The 25,736-nt window shown below is 41.2% G+C and overlaps 1 protein-coding gene across 2 annotated transcripts in view; it reads left to right on the plus strand.

Moving 5' to 3' along the window:
• Window positions 1–19,823, plus strand: part of dip2ba (disco-interacting protein 2 homolog Ba) — a 51,113-nt gene extending 31,290 nt beyond the window's left edge. The window contains exons 5-39 of one of the 2 annotated variants that reach the window (XM_074680820.1): window positions 56–298; window positions 397–525; window positions 1,309–1,428; window positions 2,925–3,122; window positions 3,450–3,541; window positions 3,634–3,744; window positions 3,984–4,107; window positions 4,413–4,522; window positions 4,974–5,076; window positions 5,421–5,485; window positions 5,565–5,658; window positions 5,895–6,014; window positions 6,131–6,245; window positions 6,400–6,539; window positions 6,633–6,769; window positions 7,123–7,203; window positions 7,308–7,435; window positions 7,576–7,690; window positions 7,822–8,023; window positions 8,152–8,264; window positions 8,757–8,780; window positions 10,667–10,747; window positions 10,842–10,965; window positions 11,093–11,214; window positions 11,509–11,620; window positions 11,855–11,964; window positions 12,644–12,774; window positions 12,875–13,043; window positions 14,556–14,726; window positions 14,940–15,001; window positions 15,106–15,163; window positions 15,281–15,355; window positions 15,540–15,714; window positions 15,914–16,037; window positions 16,675–19,823. In XM_074680820.1, coding sequence (XP_074536921.1) covers window positions 56–298; window positions 397–525; window positions 1,309–1,428; window positions 2,925–3,122; window positions 3,450–3,541; window positions 3,634–3,744; window positions 3,984–4,107; window positions 4,413–4,522; window positions 4,974–5,076; window positions 5,421–5,485; window positions 5,565–5,658; window positions 5,895–6,014; window positions 6,131–6,245; window positions 6,400–6,539; window positions 6,633–6,769; window positions 7,123–7,203; window positions 7,308–7,435; window positions 7,576–7,690; window positions 7,822–8,023; window positions 8,152–8,264; window positions 8,757–8,780; window positions 10,667–10,747; window positions 10,842–10,965; window positions 11,093–11,214; window positions 11,509–11,620; window positions 11,855–11,964; window positions 12,644–12,774; window positions 12,875–13,043; window positions 14,556–14,726; window positions 14,940–15,001; window positions 15,106–15,163; window positions 15,281–15,355; window positions 15,540–15,714; window positions 15,914–16,037; window positions 16,675–16,927 — 4,331 coding nt within the window. In that variant the 3' untranslated portion in view covers window positions 16,928–19,823. The remainder of the gene's footprint in view (window positions 1–55; window positions 299–396; window positions 526–1,308; window positions 1,429–2,924; window positions 3,123–3,449; window positions 3,542–3,633; window positions 3,745–3,983; window positions 4,108–4,412; window positions 4,523–4,973; window positions 5,077–5,420; window positions 5,486–5,564; window positions 5,659–5,894; window positions 6,015–6,130; window positions 6,246–6,399; window positions 6,540–6,632; window positions 6,770–7,122; window positions 7,204–7,307; window positions 7,436–7,575; window positions 7,691–7,821; window positions 8,024–8,151; window positions 8,265–8,756; window positions 8,781–10,666; window positions 10,748–10,841; window positions 10,966–11,092; window positions 11,215–11,508; window positions 11,621–11,854; window positions 11,965–12,643; window positions 12,775–12,874; window positions 13,044–14,555; window positions 14,727–14,939; window positions 15,002–15,105; window positions 15,164–15,280; window positions 15,356–15,539; window positions 15,715–15,913; window positions 16,038–16,674) is intronic. The other variant, XM_074680821.1, reaches the window with a different exon arrangement.
• The last annotated feature ends 5,913 nt before the right edge of the window (window positions 19,824–25,736 follow it).

Consider the following 25,736-nt stretch of genomic DNA (forward strand, 5'->3'; position numbering starts at 1 on the left):
CTGGTTAAAAAAATAAAACAAAAACAACAAATAATCTGTTTTTTCTTTCTGTCAGACACATCTTCTGCATCAGAGGATGAGGGCTCACTGCGTAGAAAAGCAGCTCTCAGTGCAGTGCTGGCCCAGACCCTGCAGAGCCCTGATTACTGGATCAACCGTTCCGTCCAAAGTTCCTCCACGTCCTCATCTGCTTCCTCCACCCTCTCCCATGGAGAGCCCAAGACCCAGCCTCAGCCTCAGCCCCAGCCCCAACCAGCTGTGTCTGTGTTAGCTGACGTTCTGGCTCACACACGTATAGGTAAACATCACTGATTAGTATCTTTATTACTAACCTTCACAGCGCAGCAACGGTTGGTTGTTGTTAACTTACAAAGTGTTTACTTTCCATTCCCCCAGAAAACAGCGTCCCCCCAGATGTGACGTCATCCACTCCTCAAGAAAGAGGGTCCAGAGTGGATCTGCCTCCAGCAGTCAGGGGCATGAGCCGTGGACAGAGCCGCTCCAGCATGCTCGATACCGCTGATGGTACAGTCACATAAGCCAAAATGGGTTCAGTGGATGTTGGTGGTATCAAGATATTAACCAGGGTGTACATTAGCCACTGTTGATGGGAAAATGATGATGTTTATTTCCTGTTCCTGAAATCAGTTTTCAGATGTGGGTGCTGATCTTTGGATTTAGAGGGTTAACCCTTTGCATGCTCCGATCACAACAGCTGACTGACATTCTCTGTTTTACATTGACCGTGTGTGGTGATGATTTGAGTGGTCTCAAATCAGAAAGCAACATGCCCACAACCAGACTCATCCTGAACATCATTCTCATATCACTGTGTGGTGTATGCTGCTAACCACGGATATTTTGTGTTCTTTCTTTTGGGTCCATTAATCCTGTCCCTGTCTTGCCTTTCATTTAAAAAAGGAAAAAGAAAAGGTAATAAAAATCAAAACCTGGGAAGGGGAGGGATGCTGAAGACACCCAAATCAGCTTGCTTTCCAACCTGGAGTCTGTCTTTCTGTCTCTTTGTTTTGTCTCGTGTTAGAGCCTCAGATGTAGAGAACCTCCTTGTTGTTTTTCCTAAAGATTGTCCAATCTGTCAAATTCTCGTCAAGTACCCCTTTGAATCTTTCCTGCTGCTGATTCAGATCCTGATTGTGTGCTAGTGCGTAGGGTTCTGCCAGTGTGAGCGTGTATGATCAAGTAGAGATTTGTGTTAGAATAGAGCTGCATGTGTGGGTGTGTGCGTGTTGTTCTGGTTGTTTTGTTTGTATATGTTTGTGACGGTGACCGTTCTTGGTGTTTTTCCAGGCGTGCCTGTCAACAGCAGAGTTTCAACCAAGATCCAGCAGCTGTTGAACACACTCAAACGGCCAAAGAGACCACCACTCAGCGAATTCTTTGTGGATGACTCCGAAGAAATTGTAGAAGGTGAGAAACAGTAATCGCATATCCTTGCAGGTCCAAAATTTTCCCTTCTTATAATGTAAAATAATAACAGGAGTAAGCCTCGGGGACATTTTAGGACTCAATTTTATTATCTTACATAGTCTGTTAAAGGGGACATATGCTTGTTTCTCCTTTCACTATGCCAGACCAGGATGCCTGTAAAGCATTTCTGCCCTCAGCACAAGTCATTTAGTTCCTTCATTGCCCCACAATAGCGTTCTCAATATCCTCAGTTTAGGCCATTCTGAAGATCTCGTTGAAACAATCCGTTTTTTGAGAATGACCTCCAGTAACCTCGCAACATCACAGCCCTTTGTGCTCTGATTGGTCAGTTCTATCAGAGGGGCGGAGGGGGTAGAGCCAAGGGGTGGTTTTTGCAGCATGGCAGTATTTACAAAATCGCCACATTGAATGGAGCAGACTGAGCGAGTTTGCTGTTTTATTAGTGCTATCAATGCCTTACGGTGAAGTTTTGGCAAACAGCAGAGTGTAGGATACGTCCTTTTGTATTGGACCCCGAGTCAGACCTGCAGCTCAGGAGGAAGAATATCCACCTTGACACAGATCATCTCAGGACGCTTCAGTGTGGTGAGTCAAACCGGTACTGTAACATGTATAGTTTATACGTGAAAATATAGGCAGACTTCACCAATAAACTATTTCTATAACAGGGCTGCATCCTGCTCCTTCACTTTTCTCTGTCTGTTTTATCCATCATGCTGAAAGTGTAGTCTAAGGATCGCCTCTACCGTCAGTTCGTCACTATGTTATTACTCAGTCAAGTTAGCCAGAGCTAATAGGATGCTTTATTTATACTCTTCTTGGTGGGTGTATCCCTCAGTGGCGGTTGTGTGACTAACTGACATCACAGAGGAGGAGCTGCTTTGTCAGATTACTCCAATAAAAAGAAAGGATCCTCGTGTCGTCGCGAAGGTCGAAATCTCGAAGCCAAATGTCAATGACCTATTTTCAGAGGCATCAAATCTCATTTTTTGAAAATTCAGGGGGTGTAAGGTCTTGTTTTCAAATTTATTATTTTATATGTAAGTATTAAATCAGGGATCAGCATGATATGTCCCCTTTAAATAAATTCATATTTCTTTGAAATGGTTGCTTCTTTTAGACATTTGAGTTGTTAGTCATCTTTTTGTCTGATTATCTATAAAGTAACTTAAATGGTTAACGTAACTGGAAAATACTTCTCATTTGCATTTAACTGTAGCTGAACACAATGAATATTTCTGAAACTGATCAATCCAGCCTCTGGGTCAGGTGGTGAAACAGTATTTTAAAGGTGCCTGGAAATTCTCTCAGCTGAGGACAAGCTTCCTCTCTGTCAGTACATTTTCTTTGCTTTATTCATGTCTGTTGAAAACAATGATCACTTCTACTTTATATTTGGTTGTGTTGCCACCACTGCTACAGTGTCATTCATAACTTCTTAACATAATCAACCATCTCTGTGTCTCTCTGTCCAGTACCCCAGCCAGACCCCAACACCCCAAAGCCAGAGGGACGTCAAATCATTCCAGTGAAAGGGGAGCCCCTTGGAGTGGTCAGTAACTGGCCCCCTGCGCTCCAGGCTGCACTGGCCCGCTGGGGAGCAACACAGGCCAAAAGCCCTGCCCTCACCGCGCTGGATATCACCGGCAAACCCCTTTACACACTCACTTACGGTGAGCAGGTCTCTAATGGAAATGTCAACACAAAGAGAAGAATGAGGGAGGATTTTTGATTACCTTTCAAGTTTAAGAAGCCCAGAATCAATACCCCCTTTGATGCCGCACCACCTGCTTGTAAATTTAAGATATATCTCCAGCATATAAGCTGAATCAACTGAATAGAATATTTGTTGGCACGAGCAGAAGAACGCCTACATTTCTTCTATTGTGGAGCTACAGTGGGCTGTGTAGTTCAGCTGTCTTGGGATATTTATACCACTGCAAGAAATGGTAAACAAACAGTAAACAGGACATAAACTTATTTTCCCTTCATCTTCACAGGCAAACTCTGGAGCCGTAGTCTGAAGCTGGCATATACACTTCTGAACAAACTGGGCACCAAAACAGAACCCGTGCTCCAACCTGGAGATCGGGTGAGAGGCTGTTGATCTTTACTCAGTCTGCCATTAAGAAAGTACAACATGAAACAGCATGGTACAATAGGTACATTTGTTCTTCTCTTCAGGTGGCGCTGGTTTACCCTAACAGTGACCCGGGTATGTTCTGGGTGGCTTTCTACGGCTGCCTGTTAGCTGAGGTCATCCCGGTGCCTATTGAAGTTCCACTGTCACGACAGGTAACGATGAATGTGGGAGTGAAAACCAATCACACACACAAAACTTCAACAAATGAATCCCAAACCTGATTAATGCCATATGTATGAGCTCAAACTCTGAATGATATCTCTTTTTTATTTAAAAAATAGAAATAGCATAATTGAAAGTAAGAAAATATGAGTGGTTTAATTCTCTCAGTTTTTATAACTGTCTTCTACTTGTGTGTCAAAAGTCTCTTGACCCTTGTCTCCCTTTGTAGGACGCAGGCAGCCAGCAGATTGGCTTCCTCTTAGGCAGCTGTGGTGTTGGTCTGGCGCTGACCAGTGAGGTTTGTCTCAAAGGGCTGCCCAAGACACCAAACGGAGAGATCATCCAGTTCAAAGGTCAGTATGAAGCTGACCAGATGCTGCTTGCTCAGCAGAGTTTCTCTCACCCTCGGTCTCTTTGGGAGCTATTAGATGGACTCATTAAATTAAATACACATGGTGGTCTTCTCTGGCCAATTTAAGGACTTGTGTGTAGTGACTCTGTAGTTCATAAAGTATTAGCTGTTCACCTTTGGCCTTAAACCAAGTTTGGTTCAGTGTGACTGCAGTTTATTATCTCTTAAAAAGCTTTCCTTTTGCTTTGTGTCAGCTGAAAAATTTAATCCTGTTTCTTGTTTCCTTGTTGTGGTGGTGTTTACCAGGATGGCCAAGAATGAAGTGGGTCGTGACGGACACAAAGTATCTGACCAAACCATCCAAAGACTGGCAGCCTCACATCCCCACTGCCAACACAGACACCGCCTACATCGAGGTACTTTCTAGAATATGAAACCACTCTTCAAAGAGTCTCATCTTCGATTATCAAACCAACTGATTCAGATGAACACACATAAGGGAAAGAGAGGAGCAGCTGTGCATTTTTCCTCTGAGCTCCCAAAGCATGGCTCATACTTAGGATTAAAGATATCTGAGCTTTGCACTCGAAGGCTGAAACATTCTGCAAGAGACTTGGCGGAAAAATTTAAGTGTTAACTTTTAAAAGATTCTAAAAAAAATCCTTTCTAGTTATGTTTTGGGTTTTTGGTTTTCACTTTATCGCTGTGATTATTTTGTTAATTTAAATGTTGACTGCACCATCAGATTCTTTCTGAAGAGAGGATTGTTGAAGTTATAGACATGAACTTTACATATTAACAGTTATTAAATGTGTTTTCTCACTGCGATGTTTCTGCTTGTGTGTATGTGTTTTTCTTTCACCATAGTACAAAGCGAGTAAGGAGGGAACAGTAATGGGAGTTGCTGTGTCCAAGATTGCCATGCTGACTCACTGTCAGGCCCTGTCGCAGGCCTGTAACTACTGTGAAGGTCAGAACTCAGTTCTCTTAATTACTCACTCTGTTCTCTCCTGTGCTAACTGTGTGTGTGTGTGTGTGTCAGTGTGTGGTACTTTAAAGTTATAAACCAAGCATTAAAAATGATTTTTAGAATTTTAAGAGCTCAGCTCTTTAGCTCCTCTGCAGCAGCCAGTCCTATAATTTATTTTTATCCTCTCTGGCTCAAAGAGGAGAGATACCTCAGTGAAGATTAGCTGAGGATCATATAGAGAAGAAATGCTCACTCTAATGGACCACAAAATTACATGGTGCCAAATTATGCACATTTCACACTTTGAGCTGGTCACACTTCATCTCCTGTATTTTCTGTTGTAGGAGAGACACTGGTCAATGTTTTGGACTGTAAAAAAGACATGGGCCTGTGGCATGGAGTCCTAACGGTGAGATCCAGTGTAATAGTTCCTCTTTCTGTGCTTTTTAGCATGCATACTCTGGCACTGACACGTTTTCTTTTTTCAGAGTGTAATGAACAGAATCCACACAATCACAGTGCCGTATGCTGTCATGAAAGCATGTCCCATGTCCTGGGTACAGAGGGTCCACATTCACAAAGGTTGGCCAAACTTTTCCTGCATTCCATATTTGATCTTTTTTATTCTTCAAGTACATGTGTCTCAGAAGATAGATTAAGTTAAGAGATCATAGTAAAACAGCAATAGAGTAGTATTAGATGATTTTTAAAATGAGATATTTGTTATGTCAACATGATGTTAGGGGAAACAGTGTAGCAATTTAATACAAAATCCCCAGATACAATTCATACAACGTGTTCCTGGTACCCTCTGTTAGCACGTGTGGCCTTGGTGAAGTGTCGAGACCTCCACTGGGCCATGATGGCCCACAAAGAACAGAGAGACATCAACCTGTCCTCCATACGTATGCTTATTGTGGCTGATGGAGCAAACCCATGTGAGTCACTTTTCCAAACCATACGTGGTCTCTTTAGAAGGAGAGTTTTATGTACATTCATTGTAAAAATAGATGAAAGACCTGACTTACCGATTTTCCTGTATCTTTTCATCCAGGGTCTGTGTCGTCCTGTGATGCCTTCCTGAACGTGTTCCAGTCTCATGGTCTGAAGCCTGAGGTGATCTGCCCATGTGCCACCTCTCCTGAGGCCCTCACTGTGGCCATTCGCAGGTAACACATCTGAATACTCACATGTTCTGGGAAAAGGCAATCAGATAAAAACTTACTGACTGTTTGCATCCAAACTACAAAGACCTTTAGGCAAATTACCAACCATTGAACATCTGATAGTTTTATCACGGTAATTGTTGTTCGTCTTATTCAGGCCTGGTGCTCGAGGAGCCCCTCTGCCAGCCAGAGCCATCCTGTCTATGGGTGGACTGAGCCACGGGGTTATCAGGGTCAACACAGAAGACAAGAACTCAGCTCTCACTGTTCAGGATGTGGGCCATATTATGCCTGGAGGTCAGCCTCCACCACTGGATTTAACCCCTACTGTAAAACTAGGTGACATATTTGACAAGAGGTGTTAATGTTTATCATATGTGTGTGTTTCAGCTCTGATGTGCATTGTGAAACCTGACGGGCCTCCTCAACTGTGCAAGACGGATGAAATTGGAGAGATTGTGATCAATTCTCGGGCTGGAGGCACCATGTACTACGGGCTGCCTGGCGTCACCAAGAACACATTTGAGGTGTGTGAAGATTTCATCCAGAGATTACTTTGTAACTCAGTCCACACATGTTCCACACACACACCCTTATCTCTTGATATGATGTTCTTCACTTGCCTCCGTAATTGGATTCACAACATGTTAATAGATTTATGATTCGACTTGCGTTGATGTCTTACCCTTCACACAGCAACTAGTTTAGAAAAACCACTAGATGGCGCCACTTTCATTTTAATGCTTTTTCTGTGTATGCATTTCCCTCATTTCTGAAAACAGGCTTAAAAGATGTGATTATGATATCATCCATTTATTCTCATTAATTATATATTATACTCAAAACCCTGAGAGGAATTGATTTGTCCTCTTATCTTTAGGTGATTCCCGTTAACCAAGCTGGAGCACCCATAGGAGAAATCCCCTTCAGCCGGACTGGGTTGCTTGGATTTGTTGGACCGGTAAGGCCGAGTTCACAGACAGAAAATACCTAGCTTTTTTTGAAGTAGCCTGAAGGAAATGTGGTTTTGGAGACTTCCAGCTCAGTGCATTGTCTGCTCCACAGGGCAGTCTAGTGTTTGTTGTTGGGAAGAATGAAGGACTGCTGCTGGTGAGTGGGCGACGGCACAATGCAGACGACCTGGTGGCCACTGCGCTGGCTGTGGAGCCTGTCAAAACAGTTTACAGAGGGAGGTGAGACACTGACAGCTACCTGTGACCCTGCATGTTTGTACCGCTGATATTCATCTGTGTGCTTATTCTTTCCTGCGACCTCCCACTGTAAGTCAGTCTAAGAAACGTGGCTTCTAATTTCTCTTTTGTCTTGTCTGCAGGATCGCTGTTTTCTCTGTGACCGTGTTTTATGATGAGAGGATAGTGATTGTGGCAGAGCAGAGGCCTGATGCGAGTGAGGAGGACAGCTTTCAGTGGATGAGTCGAGTTCTGCAGGCAAGTCAAACATATAGTGCCCCTCTTATTCTTTTAATCTTTGGCTGAGCGCACAGCGGCTTTGCTCTTCAAAACACTTGAATTGAATACTGTGTTCATTTTATGTTTGTTACACTAAATTATCTCCACAGGCCATCGACAGTATCCATCAGGTTGGCCTGTACTGCCTCGCCCTCGTCCCAGCCAACACTCTCCCAAAGACTCCTCTTGGAGGGATCCACATCTGTGAAACCAAGCAGAACTTTCTGGAGGGAAACCTGCACCCTTGTAACATCCTCATGTGCCCTCACACCTGTGTTACCAACTTGCCCAAACCCCGCCAGAAACAGCCAGGTAGATCACTTCACTATGTCTTCTGCTGATGGTGACGTAACATCACAATAAGGACAGAATTATCTGTAATTATATTTGACGGCCTTTGGTTTGTGGGATGGTGACACTGACCGTTGTGATCTGTTCAGTGGATGTTGGTCCTGCTTCTATGCTGGTCGGGAACTTGGTGGCAGGAAAACGGATCGCCCAGGCTACAGGGAGGGAGCTGGGCGTCGTGGAGGATCAGGATCTAATCAGAAAGGTAGAGTTTGCCACACAGACCTTCATCCCAACTTTGATCACTCTGACCTAACATAACTTTAATCTGAATGTGGTTGTGGATGACTTTTTCTTACTTTTTTTCTGTGAGTGGGAAGTGGTGTGTCAAAAGCAGTCTCGATGTAACACTCTAACTAGAGCACAGATGAAGCAGATGCTGCCATTTCTGTCACAGTGAAGTAAATTTCCTTTGAGCTGCATTGTAAAATGGGCAATTGATTAATAACTCAAATATTTTGATAACAAAATAGAAATTATTGGTTAGATTAAAGTGAGAAATATGTCATGATCTCAGCTTGTCAGATGCTATCTTAACATAAATTGGTAAGAAAAATATTTTATGGCATTTTTTATAAAGAATAGTCAGCAGTTTATGAATTTATTCTAAAATGACACCGTAAAAGTCAGCAAAAAGTGATGCTAATTCCTCAATCTCTTGTTGTTCTGCCTCTACTTTGCTTGAGCTGGGCTTTAGCTCTGTATGTGGCCCACCATGATGGTAAGGCTCACTTCCCGGCTGAACCCGTCTTTGCTTCTGCTGCTTCAGTCAGTCAGATGTGCTTCTGCAGCTGTGACAGCCTAATACCCGAATGCAACTGCTTTTGCCTGAAACACAGATGATTGTCAGTAAATTATTACACTGTTACATATTAAAATCTTAGAGCAGTCAGTTTCTCGGGGGAAGTGTCCCTTGATTGACCCACTGCCAACACTCTGAGAGACTGGAGTTGTCCGCTAGCTTTGCCAAAAACAAAATCTTAAATTAAAACCATTTATCTGCACTGAGGAGATGAAAGTTTCTTTTTCATGTTGCTTTGAGGATGTAATGCAGACCTCTAGCACAAGGCAATGAACAGTCACTAACATCTTGTTAAGTAGAGATTCGTGTGCACCTCTGCTCGCTGTGTTCTCTGTGATGCTCCCATGTGAAGCATGGCTTAGGGCAGCTGGTGTGCATGATATCACTGTCGACCTGTTGTCTGATTAGTTAAAAAGGTGACTGTGTAACCGGTTATTTGATATATCTGTCTATTCTTATTGTTTGGTGACATTTTTTTGTCTTTCTATGTGTTGGCCTGTGGTCACTTGGCCTCTGCCTCTGAAGAAAATTGTGGCTATATTGTTTTTTGTCTTTTTTGATCCTGTGCACTGTTCTTTTCCCCAGTGTACTAACACAAAAAAAACCGCATGCAAGCTAAGTTTTAAAAACATAAAGTGGGTTATTCCTCTGAAAAAAAACAAAAACATTGTTAATACAAATAGAGCTCTATTATGGAGTGAAAAACATATTCCTTAAAGCATTTAATCATCTAAGCCCATTGGGGTTTTTTTTGTTTTTTTTAAATGAAATTTTTATTTTATTTTTTTCCCATAAACACGTACAATAATAAATATAGACTTGTGTCATTCTAAAGTTCAGTGAGAATATGTGTGATAATCATGACAACAAAATATTGAAATAAACAAATAAATAAAAGAGGAGAAGAAAAGAAGGAAGAAAAGAAAAAAAAATATTAAAAGAAAAGAAAAAAAAACACAACCCCAAGCCCCTTGTTTGTACGGTGTATAGCTCGTTAGTTTTGCTAGTGGCTCTCACAAGGTGCAGCTGGTCTCAGCATGACCCTACATTTGGCAAAAATAATCTCTGGACATTTTCTTGTCTCTTTATATGTGTCTCTGTGTGAGACGACAAATGTGTCACAGATCATCTGTGAGGTTGTTTTAATGGTTCTGTGTTTTCTTGTTCCAAACAGTGTGTGTTTGAAATAAAAAAATATATCTGTTGTCGAGGAGAGGGGTGTTTATTTTGGGGCTGCTGGTTGGATAATACATGGTCTTCTTAAACTAACTATTATTACCATCAATTAATCGAGTAATCAGATAAAATACATTTTTGTGTGGTTAAAGAGCAGTTATTTTTCAAATGAAATTTTTTCTCTTTAAGAAATAGAATTTTCTGATACAGCATGTCAATAAGAGCACTTGCTTTGGTAGCTCCAAAATCTGTTAAAACACTTTGACACATTTTTTGTCCCTTGTACATCTCATCAAATGTTGCGCACCCAAATGGCACCCGTTTCCTAGAATGACCCATTAGTCTCTCAACTCCAGAAAAGAAGCTAGATTTCTTGCTAGTTGCTATTTTGTATAAGAGGAAGCTTGAGGGGTCTGAAAACTCTCTTAATATGGCCTCAGCTCTATTTGAAACACCACTCTTTGATCTTTTTTAAGATTAAACGATTCCTCGAGGCGGAGAAAATTACTTGAGTAATTTTTGTGATCGAGTACCTCGAATCATTCGAGGAATCGTTTCAGCTCTAATTACCATTGAAGCAGGTTTTCTTTTTTTTGAATAACAATATTTATGTGATGACTCTCCAACAGCACCAGTTCCTGTCTGAGGCTCTACAGTTTAGAGCTCAAACAGACCCAGACCATGTCCTATATGTGCTGCTCAATGCTAAGGTAGGACACATATGCACACACACAAGAGCAATTTATGGTGATGATGTGTGTTGCCTGACTGTGTGAGTTCAGCTGCATCTCCTCTTTCCTCCAGGGGGTGGCAGTCTGCACAGCCACATGTTCTCAACTGCACAAGAGAGCAGAGAAAATCACAGCAACCCTCTTGGAGAGAGGAGGCCTCAACACAGGAGACAACGTGGTGCTGCTTTATCCCCCAGGTACACACAGGCCAGCAGTTCACACAGCTGTCATTCATCTTATTCCTTATTTCTCAGGAGAAGATCCCTGTTTTCAATCTTCCTCTGTGTAGTTTATGTGCTCTTCACCTGCCTCCTTTTCCCGCAGGTATTGACCTGATAGCTGCCTTTTATGGCTGCCTCTATGCGGGGGTCATCCCTGTGACTGTACGGCCGCCCCACCCACAGAACCTGGCTGCTACCCTGCCCACTGTTCGCATGATCATTGATGTGAGTGCGCACCAGTGTGTGAGATTTAAACTAAGTTTTATTAGACTTTCCAACAATCTGATCTATAGCTTTAAGTAAAGTCTCTGGTTTTCATTAAATGTCAGTATAGTAGCTCTGCCGGTGACTCTTACAACTGAAGCCAATCCAGTAGAAGTGTGATGAAAGCATCAATAAAAGAAAAACACAACACAACACTGACACCAACATCCTTTATTTTAACAGCACCTCAAATGAATAAATTGTCATATTCTAAGTCCATGGATGAATTTCTTTTATGCTTTGTTGGTATTACAGGTGAGCAAAGCAGCCTGTATTCTCACCACTCAACCTCTCATGAGGATCCTCAGGTCCAGGGAGGCTGCTGCCAGCGTCAACATCAAGACATGGCCCACCATCATCGATACAGGTGTGGTGCTGAGCATGTTGTGAAGTAACTGACCTTATTAATAGCTTTACTTGATGGCCTTTCTGACACACTCCCAAAGGGTGAATTGATCAGTCTAAAAAGTAAGACTTCAGTGTTTATCGTCCAGCAAAATGTCAATTTAATGTTTACCTATCAATGAAACAGCAATATGCCTTTCAAGTATTTTGATTTATAAGGAAAAAAAACAATACAATTCTTTTTTTATGCTCCTAGATGATCTCCCCAGGAAGCGGCCTCCACACATTTACAAACCCCCTACAGCTGAGATGCTGGCCTACCTGGACTTCAGTGTGTCCACCACAGGCATGTTGACTGGAGTCAAGGTAAAACACTCTCAAAACTCACAAATAAGAAACAATCAGTCTGATTTAATAAAAGTTATGATGTCTTCAGCTCATGAGGCTTAAAGTTTGTAATCAGTCGATTGCTTTTTATTTTATTTTTATTATGTTTTGAGGTAAATGTTAAAGGTTGTCATATCAGTGCCAGTTTGACAGTAAGTCATGGTCTAGTACAACACAAATATGAACCCAATTAAAGCAGCTTTTATGATAATATGAGGATCACCAAAATGCTCAAACCCGATCAGGGTTTATAAAGGTGCAAGGTAGTTTTATCTGTCGTGACCTGGTCTTTCTTTACAGTGCTTTTATTTGTTTCATAGTCATGATCAGTTTTGAAGGGGATTTCAAGGTACAGAAATAACTGATGGGGCTCATGGAGTGAATTTTTGGACAGAGATTTGATGAGTAATACTGAGGGTGGTAGAAAATCTAGAAATGTCAGGGTAGGCGAGATGATGATGCACACACAAATTAACATTGCTTGGTAGATTTGGCATAATAAATGTATGCCTGAAGAAGCAGAAATGTTCTTAACTAAATGTGACAGACTGTGCACATGACATAAATAGCATGTATGTGTTTTATTTGCAACACAAGAGCTTTTGTAGGAATTCTGTTAAAGCACAAAGTGTTTGTTTTTCTGTTTGTTTCCTGTCAGATGTCTCACGCTGCAATCAGTACTCTGTGTCGCTCCATCAAGCTGCAGTGTGAGCTCTACTCTTCACGCCAAATAGCCATCTGCCTGGATCCGTACTGTGGCCTGGGTTTTGTCCTGTGGTGCCTCTCCAGGTACAAAACGACACTCACACACAGGGAGATGACATATCACATTTTTGTAACTGTGGCGTTGTATCTGTATTTATTATCAATTATTTATTGTGTTTCTCAGTGTTTACTCAGGTCACCAGTCCATCCTTATCCCTCCCTTGGAGCTGGAGTGCTCCCTGCCCCTGTGGCTTAGCACGCTGAGTCAGTACAAGATCAGAGACACCTTCTGCTCCTACTCTGTCATGGAGCTCTGCACCAAAGGCCTGGGCACCCAGACAGAGATACTGAAGGTCAGAATCACACTCTTAGACTCCCAAAATAACTCTGCAGGATGCATTTCCCCTTTGAAAAAACGGCTCTATTATTTCTGTCTTTGCTCTGACAATACCAGCACAGTGATGCACTTATCTTGTTTTTATTACTCACACTAGCAGACGCTAGTTTTGGGATTGTGACACAAGAGATGATTGAAAATTGAGCACATGGTCAACAACTTGACCTCAAGGAACCAACAGTTCTGCACATCCCAGGTATCTTTCGATTGGCTTTACTAACCCTGAGAGAAGTGACTGGCTGTCACACGAAGCTGGTTATCGACCTGGAAAGTAAACCACGGGTTACAGGGGTGGTGTAACAACATATGACCAATCACAGACATGGGCCAACTGCCATCATCAAATCATCGTTTTACACATTCACAGCTCACTGTGTTAAAGGGATAGTTCAGTTTTTTTGAAGTGTGGTTGTATGAGCTCTATGTGACAACTAAGGACATTAGATACAGTAGAAAGGTGTCTCCTCTCCCTCAGTAAGACACAAACTGTAATCGATGGTGACGAGGAAATAGACGCTAACAGGGAGAGACCGTACCAGATTCAAAGGCTATTTTCTCTGCCTACAAGAACTAAAATCAAAAAGTAATACCACAGTTTAAGAGTACGCTACATAAAATATTTTTTAAGTGCACTAAGTCTTCGGAAATATAAACATTTATCTGGCCCTAACTAACTGGTCATGTATCCTTCTGCGCAGCGCTAGTGCGCTCCGTCCCCCCTCCTCCTTTCAGCTGTAGGGAATGTAAACAAACTATGCTTCGGGCGCCAGTTACAAACATAAATATTTATATTTCCGAAGACTTAATGCACTTGAAAATTATTCTATGTAGCGTACTCTTAAACTGTGTTATTACTTTTTGATTTTAGTTCTTGTAGGCAGAGAAAATAGCCTTTGAATTTGATACGGTCTCTCCCTGTTAGCGCCTATTTCCTCGTCACCATCGATTACAGTTTGTGTCTTACTGAGGGAGAGGAGACACCTTTCTACTGTATCTAATGTCCTTAGTGGTCACATAGAGCTCATACAACCCCACTTCAAAAAAACTGAACTGTCCCTTTAATGTAACGTAACCCAAGCAGTAATCAGCTCATAATGAAGGGAGAACCGGCCAATGAGGAAAACACAGAGGTTGAATTTACGACCTGCTCCAGAGCTGGTTATTTTCAGGTTTTCATGATGATCTCCTTTGGTAAGAGTTGAGCTTCCCTGATAGTCCTGAAACTAAGAGTTTGCTCTTAAGTCCTTCTTAACCACAAAATAGAGTCAAAACCTTTCTGATCTGAGGTAGTATATCACAGTTTATCAGTTCTTGTAACTAAACCAATGATTTATTTTTTCTGTCAGTTTTAAGTTATTCCTTGGTGGCATTTGGACAAAAAAGTCACAACACCGAGTTCCTGTTTTTGTCCAGCCCAGTCCACACTGAGCTGTTCCAAATGTTAACCATCCTTGCTGTGTATCTCCAGGCTCGGGGTCTGAATCTGTCGTGCGTGAGGAGCTGTGTGGTGATAGCAGAGGAGCGTCCTCGCCTCGCTCTCACACAGTCCTTCTCCAAGCTCTTCAAGGATCTCGGCTTGTCGCCGCGCGCTGTCAGCACTGCTTTCGGCTCCAGGGTCAACCTGGCCATCTGCCTGCAGGTCGGTTTACTCAGACACACACAGCTTTGTATCCCCTCTACAGTCTTTCCTGTTTCCCTATGGTGAATAATTTTAGTCATTACTGTTTGTCCAACCACTTTAAGTTTGTCAAACTTTCCTTTCTGGATGTGATTTATTCATTTTATTTTTTCAAAATGTGTCTAAAATCCCCAGGTTTTGTTTGTGTTTTCACCTTTGTATTCTTTCTTTCAGGGCACCGCTGGTCCAGATCCCTCCACCGTCTATGTTGACATGAAGTCACTGCGGCACGACAGGTAAGATGGGAAACAATAGTGGCCATGTGATCTGAGAACTAAAACAATCAACAATCAATGAACAGTTTAACAGGATATTTAACATGTTGTCTCACGATCGTCAGGGTGAGGCTGGTGGAACGAGGAGCCCCACAGAGTCTGCCTCTCATGGAGTCTGGCACTGTAAGTACCATTTACAAACTCGAAACACTTTATTTTGCTGCACTGGCTACAAAGGTAGAGCAAAAGAAAAGTGTTGATTCCCCAAAAACTTAAGTTTTCAAAACTTCTTCCTCAAAGATTCTACCAGGAGTCAGGGTCATCATTGTCAACCCAGAGACCAGAGGCCCGCTGGGAGACTCGCATCTGGGAGAGGTGAGGAGACAATGATAATTCAGGAGATGTTTGTAACAACATGTTTTACAACTTGTGATAATTCTGATTTTTAATCAGAGATTTTCTGTGAAAAACGTTTTGACTCAGATTTTAGAAGGAATCAAAAAGTAAAACTGAAACTGCAAATCTCACTCATCTTCTTCTCTCACCTTTTTCTGTTTAGATCTGGGTAAACAGCCCACACAGCGCCAGCGGCTATTACACCATCTACGGGGAAGAGAGTCTGCAGGCGGATCATTTCAACACCAGACTCAGCTTTGGGGACCCCCAGACTCTGTGGGCCAGGACGGGCTACCTGGGCTTCATCAAGAGGACAGAGCTGCTGGACGCAAGTGGAGGTGAGAGGACAGTTTAAAAAGGATAAAATCAGTGGTTTGTTTTGAGCCTCTTTTTTCCTTTTGAGTCTTTGAAAGGCTTAATGGTTTACTACTTCTGTCATAATATATTTGTAGCAACACCGTCCTGTAGTGATGTAGGGTAAAGTAATAACAATAATAACTCAGCGACTGTAAATCATAATTTCTGTCCCATCTTCAGATCGACATGATGCCTTGTTTGTTGTGGGGTCCCTTGATGAAACGTTGGAGTTAAGGGGATTGCGCTATCACCCCATTGACATTGAAACATCCGTGTCCCGAGCCCACCGCAGCATTGCAGAAAGGTGAGCATCTCATCAGCACTGGTTACTTTCAGGAAACGCAGATGTCGCAAAATAATTTTTTTGTGTGTGTGTGAATAGCATGATGCTACTCTGCCCTCTGGTATTCCCTCTGTTGCTGGGTTAGCACAGCTAGCTCGTCCATCTTATTGGAGATAGATCTTACGTTCCCAATAACAATGGACGGACGGACAGGTCCATGTCGTCACTTCTTAGTTCACACCTGAGAACCAGCACATCGTCCTCACCTCCTCCTCTTCACCTTGTGGGAAGACATCCAGCCTTACACCAGTTAGCATTGACATGCTACAGGCTGCTAACAGCTGAGTTCACATGTAAACAATGCAGCCATAGTAACATGTAGGATCTCCAGACAAACACAGGAGAAAAAGTAGTAAAAATATCACTGAGGCAACGAAAAGTTTGGTGTTCATGACCAACAAATGAGCCACACAAAGTAATGATCCACTCCAAATACAAAGATTACGAAAAAGAGACGAAAAAAATTACAAGAAACGGACAAAAAAGAGAAGGCTGCTGCAAAAGGCAGCCATAGCCAACAGGGCAGCGCCTAGCAAAAAAAAAGTTTTTAAAGGTGTAGTTCTAGGGATCATATGACTGACCTCCTCTCCTTCCTCAGCGCTGTCTTTACGTGGACCAACCTGCTGGTGGTGGTGGCGGAGCTGAGCGGCTCAGAGCAGGAGGCCTTGGACCTGGTCCCCCTGGTCACCAATGTGGTCCTGGAGGAGCACCACCTCATCGTCGGAGTGGTGGTCATCGTGGACCCCGGGGTGATTCCCATAAACTCCAGAGGAGAAAAGCAGAGGATGCACCTACGGGACTCATTCCTGGCAGACCAGCTGGACCCCATCTACGTGGCCTACAACATGTGATCCCCCTCTCTCAACATATGCAGAAAGCTGAGCCAGGCTCTGAGGACAGACATGAGGGAGAAAGACACACTGGTGCATTCAGAAGTGACCCGCCAGTGTTAAACCTCAGACACACGTTAAAAACACCAAACAATGTGGGAAAGAGAGTGCAGTACTCTCACTGTGATGAGACATGCTTCCCTCTCTGATCCTTCTTTGCTTCCACCTGCTCAAATCACTGCAGACCAGGTTCATTAGATTACTGAAAAGGAGGAAGGGTACTTTCTCTCCTCTATTTTATGTCCATCTATCATTGGGAGGAAATGTGATCTCCATCCTCTCCATTACTTCCTTATCGCTTCACGTCATGTTTTTTAAAGACATTTTTAAAAACAAAGTCAAGTCAAAGAAAGAAACCCCTCCTTCCATCCCTTGATTTCATCCATTCATCTTTGTGTGCTTGTTGATCATTTTTTATAATTCCCCTCGTATCTTGAAGGCAGGATCGTGCACTGGAACTGCTGAGGGGAGCTGGAAATATCCCCTCTTGCACTTTAAGTCCTCGCATCTCTGAGTCCACTTCCTGTCTCACCTGCCTCTTGGGGGGACCTGAGCAAGTCCACATCAGTATTAAAAAGTGCCACCAGCGAGTGCCGCTCACATAGAGGTGAACTGAACAAATCACCTTCCCACCAGGTGTAGATGGCTTCCACCTCCCACTGCATACTGTATGCAGCAGCAGACAGGCTGTCGGCAATCAGATGTTACAACAAACCCCTAAAACAAACACGCTTGGATCCTGTATGTTGGACTCATAGATGATCCGTGTGAGTAGGTTTTGGATCAGTAGCTAGTTCCTATAACTATGAAGTACTAATTAAGTATGATAAAAGCACAAATTTGCTGGAGAGATGATGAAACATTTGGAAATGCATGCTAACTTGGAGTGAAGGTAATGTCAGTTCGCAGGCAGAAATTGAAAACATAAATATAAGCTTGATTATTTTGCTTTGGTGAAAACTCAACTCAAAGAGTTCTCTTTAACCACATCACCTGGTCTTCATAGGTAGATGGAGTTTTCTCAACTAGAAATTACACTGTACACAACATGGATGAGTCTTGGTGAGCTCACCTGTTGGTTTCTGGTCTGAATACGTGGTTAGTTACTGAGTCGGAAATGCTGACTTTTACTTACAGCCCTGCATCAAACTGAAAGTTAGAGCTGTGCCCTCCCCCTAAGTCTGCCTACATGAACTTGTCTCTTAGCTTTGATATAATCAAAACGGACAAGTTTGATCAGAAAATACTACTCATACTGTGTACAGCTGGCACAAAGTAATGGGGGAAGGAAAAGAGCCAGAGTGTTCTCGATCCAGGCTGCAGATAAGTTGTGTTACATATGGGGTCTAATATGGTTTATTCAGCTTGGCCAGCCTCAAATGGACTCTTGAAGAAGTGCAGGGTAACTTTTTGCTCTTCAACGTCGGCTTTATTTTTCATCATTGTAGTTTGCTACCTGTTTCAAATCGTTCAAGACGTCTGAAAAGTAGATAGTTCAAACATCTGCAGTATCACAACAGAGCCTACTCTGTCTACTTGCTAGGTCAGTTTTATACGTTAAAAAGCTACAAAACAACAAGACTAAATGCTCAAACTAAGTTGAGATGATTATAATTGTTTTCACGTTGTGGTTTGACTCTGTGATTCCATTTTTCTTAACTTGAACTGAAGTGAGCTCAAAGCTGTCTGTTCGATAACGCAAAGAAAAGCATATTTCATGGATGTTGGCATCACAGTTAATTAGATCAGGCAGGTGAGTGCCTTTTTATTGCACCAACTTCATATTTATCATTATGGACTGTTGAATTTATTTACAAACAAAATATGAAGAAAGAGGACAAACTTTGCCTTACTAAACCTGTGGAAATTTAGAGCTTTCAATGCATCATCTCTCATTTTCCAGCTAAACTATTATTATTAGCATAATTAAACAAATATTCCACCATTTCACTGGAGAAATCAGCTGAAAACTTGCTCATATCAATTTTTTTAAATGAAGAGGGGTTTGTTTTGTTCGTTAGCAAAGACTTATGGTCATGCCTTTCTCATTTCATCATATCCATTAAACCCAATTCTCTCTGAATGTCAAAAACCTTAAAAAAAATTAGGGATGAATAACAATCAGTTAGCAGCCCATGTTTTAAAAATGATAAATCCTCCTTTAAGGGACGGAGGTAATAAAAGAGGTTAAGGCTGTTGTCTGTAAACTGTATTTTAGAGGTCAGATACTGTATTACTGGTGTTAATGTGTACATGGATATGAACTTTTTCCATCAAAACTTGACTGATCTTTCATACTTGACAGCATTTTTCTGCATTGTTAATTTATCACATTGCAAAAAAGAAAGAAAAAAAAACAGGTTTCAAATTATTTTGGCAGGAACAATGTGCACTTTCCCGATATCATTTTATGTGTGTGTGTTAGTATGTCCAAGAGGGAGTGTGTGAGTGTGTGTTTTTTTAAGTGATATTTTTTTTTTCTGGTGGAACAAGGTTTGTCTTTTGTATAAAAAAATGATCCCAGATTATTGAAACATTCTTTTTTATTTGTCATATTTTGTCGCCTCCACTGTATTTGAAATCTTTCCATTAAAAAAAATTGGAATCAGATTTATTTTTAGGGAATTCATCATTTTTTTCCTAATTTTTTAAACTGCACATTTCCTCTGCAAAAGCCTGGTTTGACTCAAAAGCAGCACATCAATAAACCACTGATGACGTGTATGGAGCCAGTATGTGGGGCAGGTTACAATTACTCATAAGAAACTTAAGTGAAGCTTCTGAGCTACTGTGTGTGATAACTGCTTTGTTGCTACTGTTTCACTCCGACAAGTTTTAATAAAGTTTTATAATTTCATGTTGGCCTTCAAGCCTTTTCAATAGACATTGGTGCTATTTAATAAAGAAAAGTTGACAGACTTTTGTCCTCCAATGTCATATCATAGAGACTTTCTTCCTGGATGCCCTTTTTGTGTGAAAATAATTCATTCCCTCTCCATTGCAGCATTGGAAACATCTCACAGCTTCATTTCTGAAACTCTTTTCTTGGTTTTCATCAGCTCTGATATCTGATGAAAACTCATCTTGGACAATGCAACTCGACATACCCACCATCTCATTTTTTTATATTTATTTCAAGTCTTTTTTTTTTCTTAGTTCTGGTGTTGTGCTGAACAACATGCATTTCAAACCTCCAAAGTTATTCCAAGCACAAATTGTAAATGAACATGTGAGGTTATAAAATTTGGATCTTTATCACACAAAAATAAAAAAAAAACTCAAGGGCCCACAATGTATACCTCAACGACTGTCTGTTCACTATGCATTGTCGAGCTGCAGCAAAGACATTCTGAACTTGTCAATGGTGCGATAACTTCTAACAACATGTCTTACTTGACAAAAACACTGTCACACTGTCATTGGGTGTGTTTCATGTCAAATAAAAAAAAATCTTTGCCAGAAACTTCTGCTGTGTCCTATTTTACTTTCTGGAAGCTTCAGGAATCAGCTGCCAAAATGAAAACAAGAATACAACTTCTGACCACCAGATGGCAGTCAAACTTAACCTGAAAACTTGAAATTGGACATCTATGATGTCACAGCCTACTTTTCGTTTTTTCTCCACTTCAGTGCTCAAATGATCACACTTAACATTAATATTTTACCACCACATCTGACTGGTCATTAAAGAAATGAAAGGTATCACATTTTTAGGTTTTTGTATTTAAATTTACAGCGCCACCACCTTGTATCAAAAAGGTAAATATTCTGACATTCTATAAATAGAACTTCCTGTTTGAATCCCAGGAGCTCTGTGTAAAGGGGTTTCTTATTAAGTTATTGTAAATAAAAATTAATGTTATTCTTGGTAGTTTTTTGTTTGCTTGTGTCTTTCATGCACCTCAACTGTGACATCAGGGTGAGAGGTCTGTGAAATCCTCCTCCACTGAGATCTTACACTTTCATGCATCTTGCACAGTGAAACATCTTGGTCTTTTTGCTCCCAGCAGCAAATATGATTTAAGTCCTGTTTGAAAGACAGTGGTGTCTCCTTGGCAACAGTCTCAGACCGATAACAAAATTCAGATTCCACATTTAAGATTTTCAGATCCTGATTGGTTCCCAGACACATGTGACTGGACATCACTGATTTCAAGACAGCTCAGAGAACATGATACATCTCTAGTCTTCTTTATATCAATAATAAGAAAAGTAGAGAAGGCTAAGCAACATGAAACATATGAGGAAACCTATAGGAAGACCTCTTCATCTGTCTTCTTTGTTGTTTTATGTTAATAATTTGTAATTCATTCTTTTTTCAATTTCAATTTCATTTTGTCCTGCTATGTGCACTTGCAGTCTGAATGTGGTGATGAGACAAAAACGGAAGCTTGTGAGAAACAACTTGGCTGGTTTCTAAGGCCATTAATCAAGTTTGAACAAGCAGCAGTCTCTGATGGATTATGCCAGTAAAACTCAAAAATCCAAAATGACTTCGTCCAGATGGCTACAAACCTGCAAACAACTGATAACTTGAGTGATAGTTACTGCTGACAGACTTCCTGTCTGTGAGTTTCAGAGCAGGATGGAGCAGATCTAAGATCAGTCTAATTTAATGGTCAGTTTTTGTGCAGCAGGCCTGATTAGTCTTCAGCCAACCTGTAAACCTGCAGGTTCTGGCAATGAAAATCCAACCTGTGAGGAAACTCATCCCAGGAGCCCACACTTTTTAAACATGACACTTTCATGGAGTTCCAACTCAGTTGACTGCAATCTGTTCATCAGCATACAGGAAGTATCCAGAGACAATGGCTTTATTAAGAAAATGTTGCTGATGATGTTGCTGTACTTAAATTTCTTTAGACACCAGAGGAGATTAAAAAAAAAAGAAAAAAGATTTATTACATCCAGTCAGGTCAGTCAGGTAAACAGCCTATTTCAGTTTGGATGTTTTTTTTTTTTTTAATTCTTTTTGAAACTACCTTTTAAGATCCAACAGTGCAACATATAAACTCTTGCATTTTTCAGTTGCTCTTGAAATTTTGATCAGGTGTATATCATCTTCACTGGTAACACTTTGGTGAAGGTATAAAATAAATGCTGAAAAGACTGATCTTTCTGTGAATAATTCAAGGGCTTTTATCATCTTGTTCAGTTTTTTGTTGATATACATGTTCAGATTGAGATTCATATTAAAAAGTGTAGAAAAACTGGCACTGGCGATGCAGCTAGACAAAAAGTGTTAGATTTTTAACTTCTAATTCAGGTAGGAAAACTGCTCAGGACTTTAGAACCATAGAGGCGTGGCAGATTTGATTGACAGTTTGGGTTGGGTGTGCTAGTTTGTGTCACCTGTACTCATGAAACTCGACTCCTCTTCTGTGTGATTCTTGTTTGTAACTTTTCCACCTATTTCATGAAAGTATAAGGCTCAAGTAACCACAAACTGTTGTTGGGGAAGATGGTACCTCGTTTAACGAGTCGTCAAACTACAAGAAGGCCTTTCAAAGACGTCAATGCTTAAGTTTCACAAGTAAGTGAAATTTACAGTAACTCTTTATGCTCTATAGCTGGTGTAACAGCATTTTCGTCCCTTATTTTTCAGTTTATCTCACTAACTTTAAACAAGACTCGAATACCAGCCGTTGGCCCCTTTCGCGTTACTTTTTGTCCGGCTAGCTAATTAGCTAACAGCACCGTATCGTCCAACTCCAAACACAAGATGGCGACAACCAGACCGTTGGTAGCTTGGAGGGTTGCTCAGGATGGCAGCGTTAGCTTTTACAGTCGATGGTCAATTTTATCAATGCAGCCAAGCCCAAATGTGTTCATACCCCTGGTTAATTTCGACGTTAATTTACGTTTATTCAACCAGCAAGTTATTTTTTAACTGGAAATGACAGGCTTCTGCCAAACGATTATAATACAATGTACAAGAGGCATTATGGAAAAATAACGTTTTTCATCTTTTATTTACGTTTGGACAAAAAGTGGCATGTTCAGAATGATTCATTCCTATAGCAAACTGTCATAGTCTGTGGGGAAATCTAAGGTTCTTAACCGTCCTAAATAGACCAAGTTGTTCTGAAGCATCATAATTACCCTGATCTCTGTTTAATCAACTCAACAGGTGAAACAACACCAGCTCTCTGCTTTGGTTTGTGGACAGTTATGGCTGAGACAAAGGAGCTCACTGAAGACCTGCGGCTGTACTTATCAGAAGTCAAATGATAAAACAAGCACAGATACAGAGGTACATAGATGTTTTATTTGTTTCTTTTTGAAGTAGAATGATACTCTTTTCCTTTTTTGGCAGAAGTGACAGATGCTAACCTACTGAAAGTGACACATAATTATAATAATCATAATGATAATAACAATAATGTAGCACCTTTCAAAATGTAGTTTCAAAGTGTTTCTCACAAAAGTAAAAATGCTCACAGGCAAGAAAAATTCCAATAAAAAATGGAAAAACATTTAGAGCAGAACCTGAGCTCTTTGTTGTTCATAATAAAATGTTGTCAGGTTATGTCTTTGAAATTTAAAGTAAATAAATGTTAAGCCTAAACAATAAAACGGTGAACAGAGTGCACAACAAAACCAAATAAAATGAATTGATGATAGTAAAAAAAGTAAATAAACAGGAAATCTGTAGAGTTACTTTTTAAAGAGCTTTCTGTAAAATTAGCTTTTAAGGAGTGATATAAAAGCAGGTATAAACAGCTACTGTGGGGCTCTAACAGAAAATGTCCTGTCTCCTTTGTTGAAGAGATACCAGGACTGGAGTAACGTAGTCATGTTTCTTGGTGTCTGTTAAAAGTCTGGCTGCTGAGTTTTGGATTAGTTGGAGGTGGAAACAGGATTTTTTTGACAGAGACCAGAGAACAAGGAGTTGCAGTTGTCAAGATGAACTGTGCCAACATTTGAAACCACTTAGCCCACTGACACCTGTACTCCATTAAAGCAAGTAGATTTTCAAAGCAAAACCTCTCAATATTTTGTTCCTTCCTCCTTTGGATTGGATGGGGAGCATTGGTGCACAGCCATTTTTAGATCTCTCCAGAGAAGTTTGATCAGATTGAAGTCTGGGCTCTGGCTGGGCCACTCAAGGACATTCACAGAGTTGTCCTGAAGCCACTCCTTTGATATCTTGCTGTGCTTAAAGTCATTGTGGATCGAACCATTTCTAATCGATTCTTAATGGCAACCATTTATTAGACCCACCCCTAATCCTGACTAGTCTTCCAGTTACTGCTGCTGAAAACCATCCCCACAGCTTGATGCTGCCACCACCATGCTTCCCTGTAGGCGATGAGCGGTGCCTGGTTTCCTTCAAACATGACGCCTGGCTGTCATGCCTAAGAGTTCAATATTTGTCTTGTCAGACCAGAGAATTTTTCTTTCTCATGGTTTAAGTTTTCTTCAGGTACCTTCTGGCAAACTCCAGGTGGGCTACCATGTGCCAAGGTTGTCCTTCTGGAAGGTTCCCTCTCTCCACAGAGGACTGCTGGAGCTCTGATGGAGTGACCTACAGGTTCTCGGTCTCCTCCTTTCTCCCCTGATCACTCAGTTAGATGGGCGGCCAGCTCTAGGAAGAAACCTGGAACTTTTTCCATTCTTCACTGGAGGACACTGTGCTCAGTGGGACCTTCAAAACAGCTGAATTTTTCTCTACTCTTCCCCAGATTTGTGCTTCAAGACAATCCTGTCTCGGAGGTCTAGCAACAATTCCTTTGACTTCATGCTTGGTTTGTGCTCCGACATGCTCTGAGAGGTGTGTCTATCCAAATCATGTCCAGTCACATAAATTTACCACAGGTGGACTCAAATTAAGCTGTAAAACAGGGCCATTCAATTAAAAATTTGGTCAGACTAAGGACATGAGCTCGGCCACACATTTTAGTGGCAAAGTTAAGCTGCTGTGGCCCTCTCCTGAGCTATGTGAGTCTGCTTTGTTGTAGTACAGCTTCAGTTGTAAGACACGGTCAAACTGAATCTTAGCTACCCCCTCGTGATTTCTAGGGAAACTTAATCTGAAACGTGACATGTTTTTCAGTGTGGTGTCTTCGGACATTATTATCTTTTAGCACTGCAATGCGTTCGTTGCATAGTTAACACATTGGTTTGATTTCTGGACTTTGTAGATAAGTAAATAAATAGATACTTTCCAGTCCACACAGGATTAAACTGTCAACTATCCTTGCTGATTTTTCATTTTAGGGTAGAAAGAGACATGCTTTTTTCCCCTGTGCTGGACTGCTTATGTTATCTTTCTAAATGTTCCTGTTCAGTGAAACGATGCATTGGGTTAGTTGCTAGTTTACGATAGGTGTTGCAGTCAATATTTGTAATAATGTTGGAATTTTTGTAAGAACTTGTCAGTGTTAGTAAAAGATGTGTTTCTTATCGGACTCGAACCTCAATCACTTGGCAGCTACTTTCTGGCCACTCAAGGGTTGCTAACTGAATAGCGCTGCTGTAGGAACATCTAAGGATGATCAGTGGAAACAGGATGCAAAAAAACTTTTTTCGCATACTCATTCTGGGGAGGTTGTGTGTAGAATTTGGGGTAAAAATGAATAAATCACATTTTGGAACCAGGCTTTAACATAAAATGTGGAAAAGGGAGCACTTTGAATACTTTCAGGATGCACTGTAGTTCTTAAACACAGAGCTCTCTCAAGAAACAAAAGCTCATTTCACCACATCAAAAGTAGGGACTTGCATCTTAGGTTTCCTTTGAGTCGTGCAAAGCAAAAGAAAATAGGTT

Source organism: Halichoeres trimaculatus, unplaced genomic scaffold (assembly GCF_033239565.1).
Source record: "Halichoeres trimaculatus isolate MK-OKI-2021-1 unplaced genomic scaffold, fHalTri1.1 fHalTri1_scaffold_11, whole genome shotgun sequence".
NCBI lineage: Eukaryota > Metazoa > Chordata > Actinopteri > Labriformes > Labridae > Halichoeres > Halichoeres trimaculatus.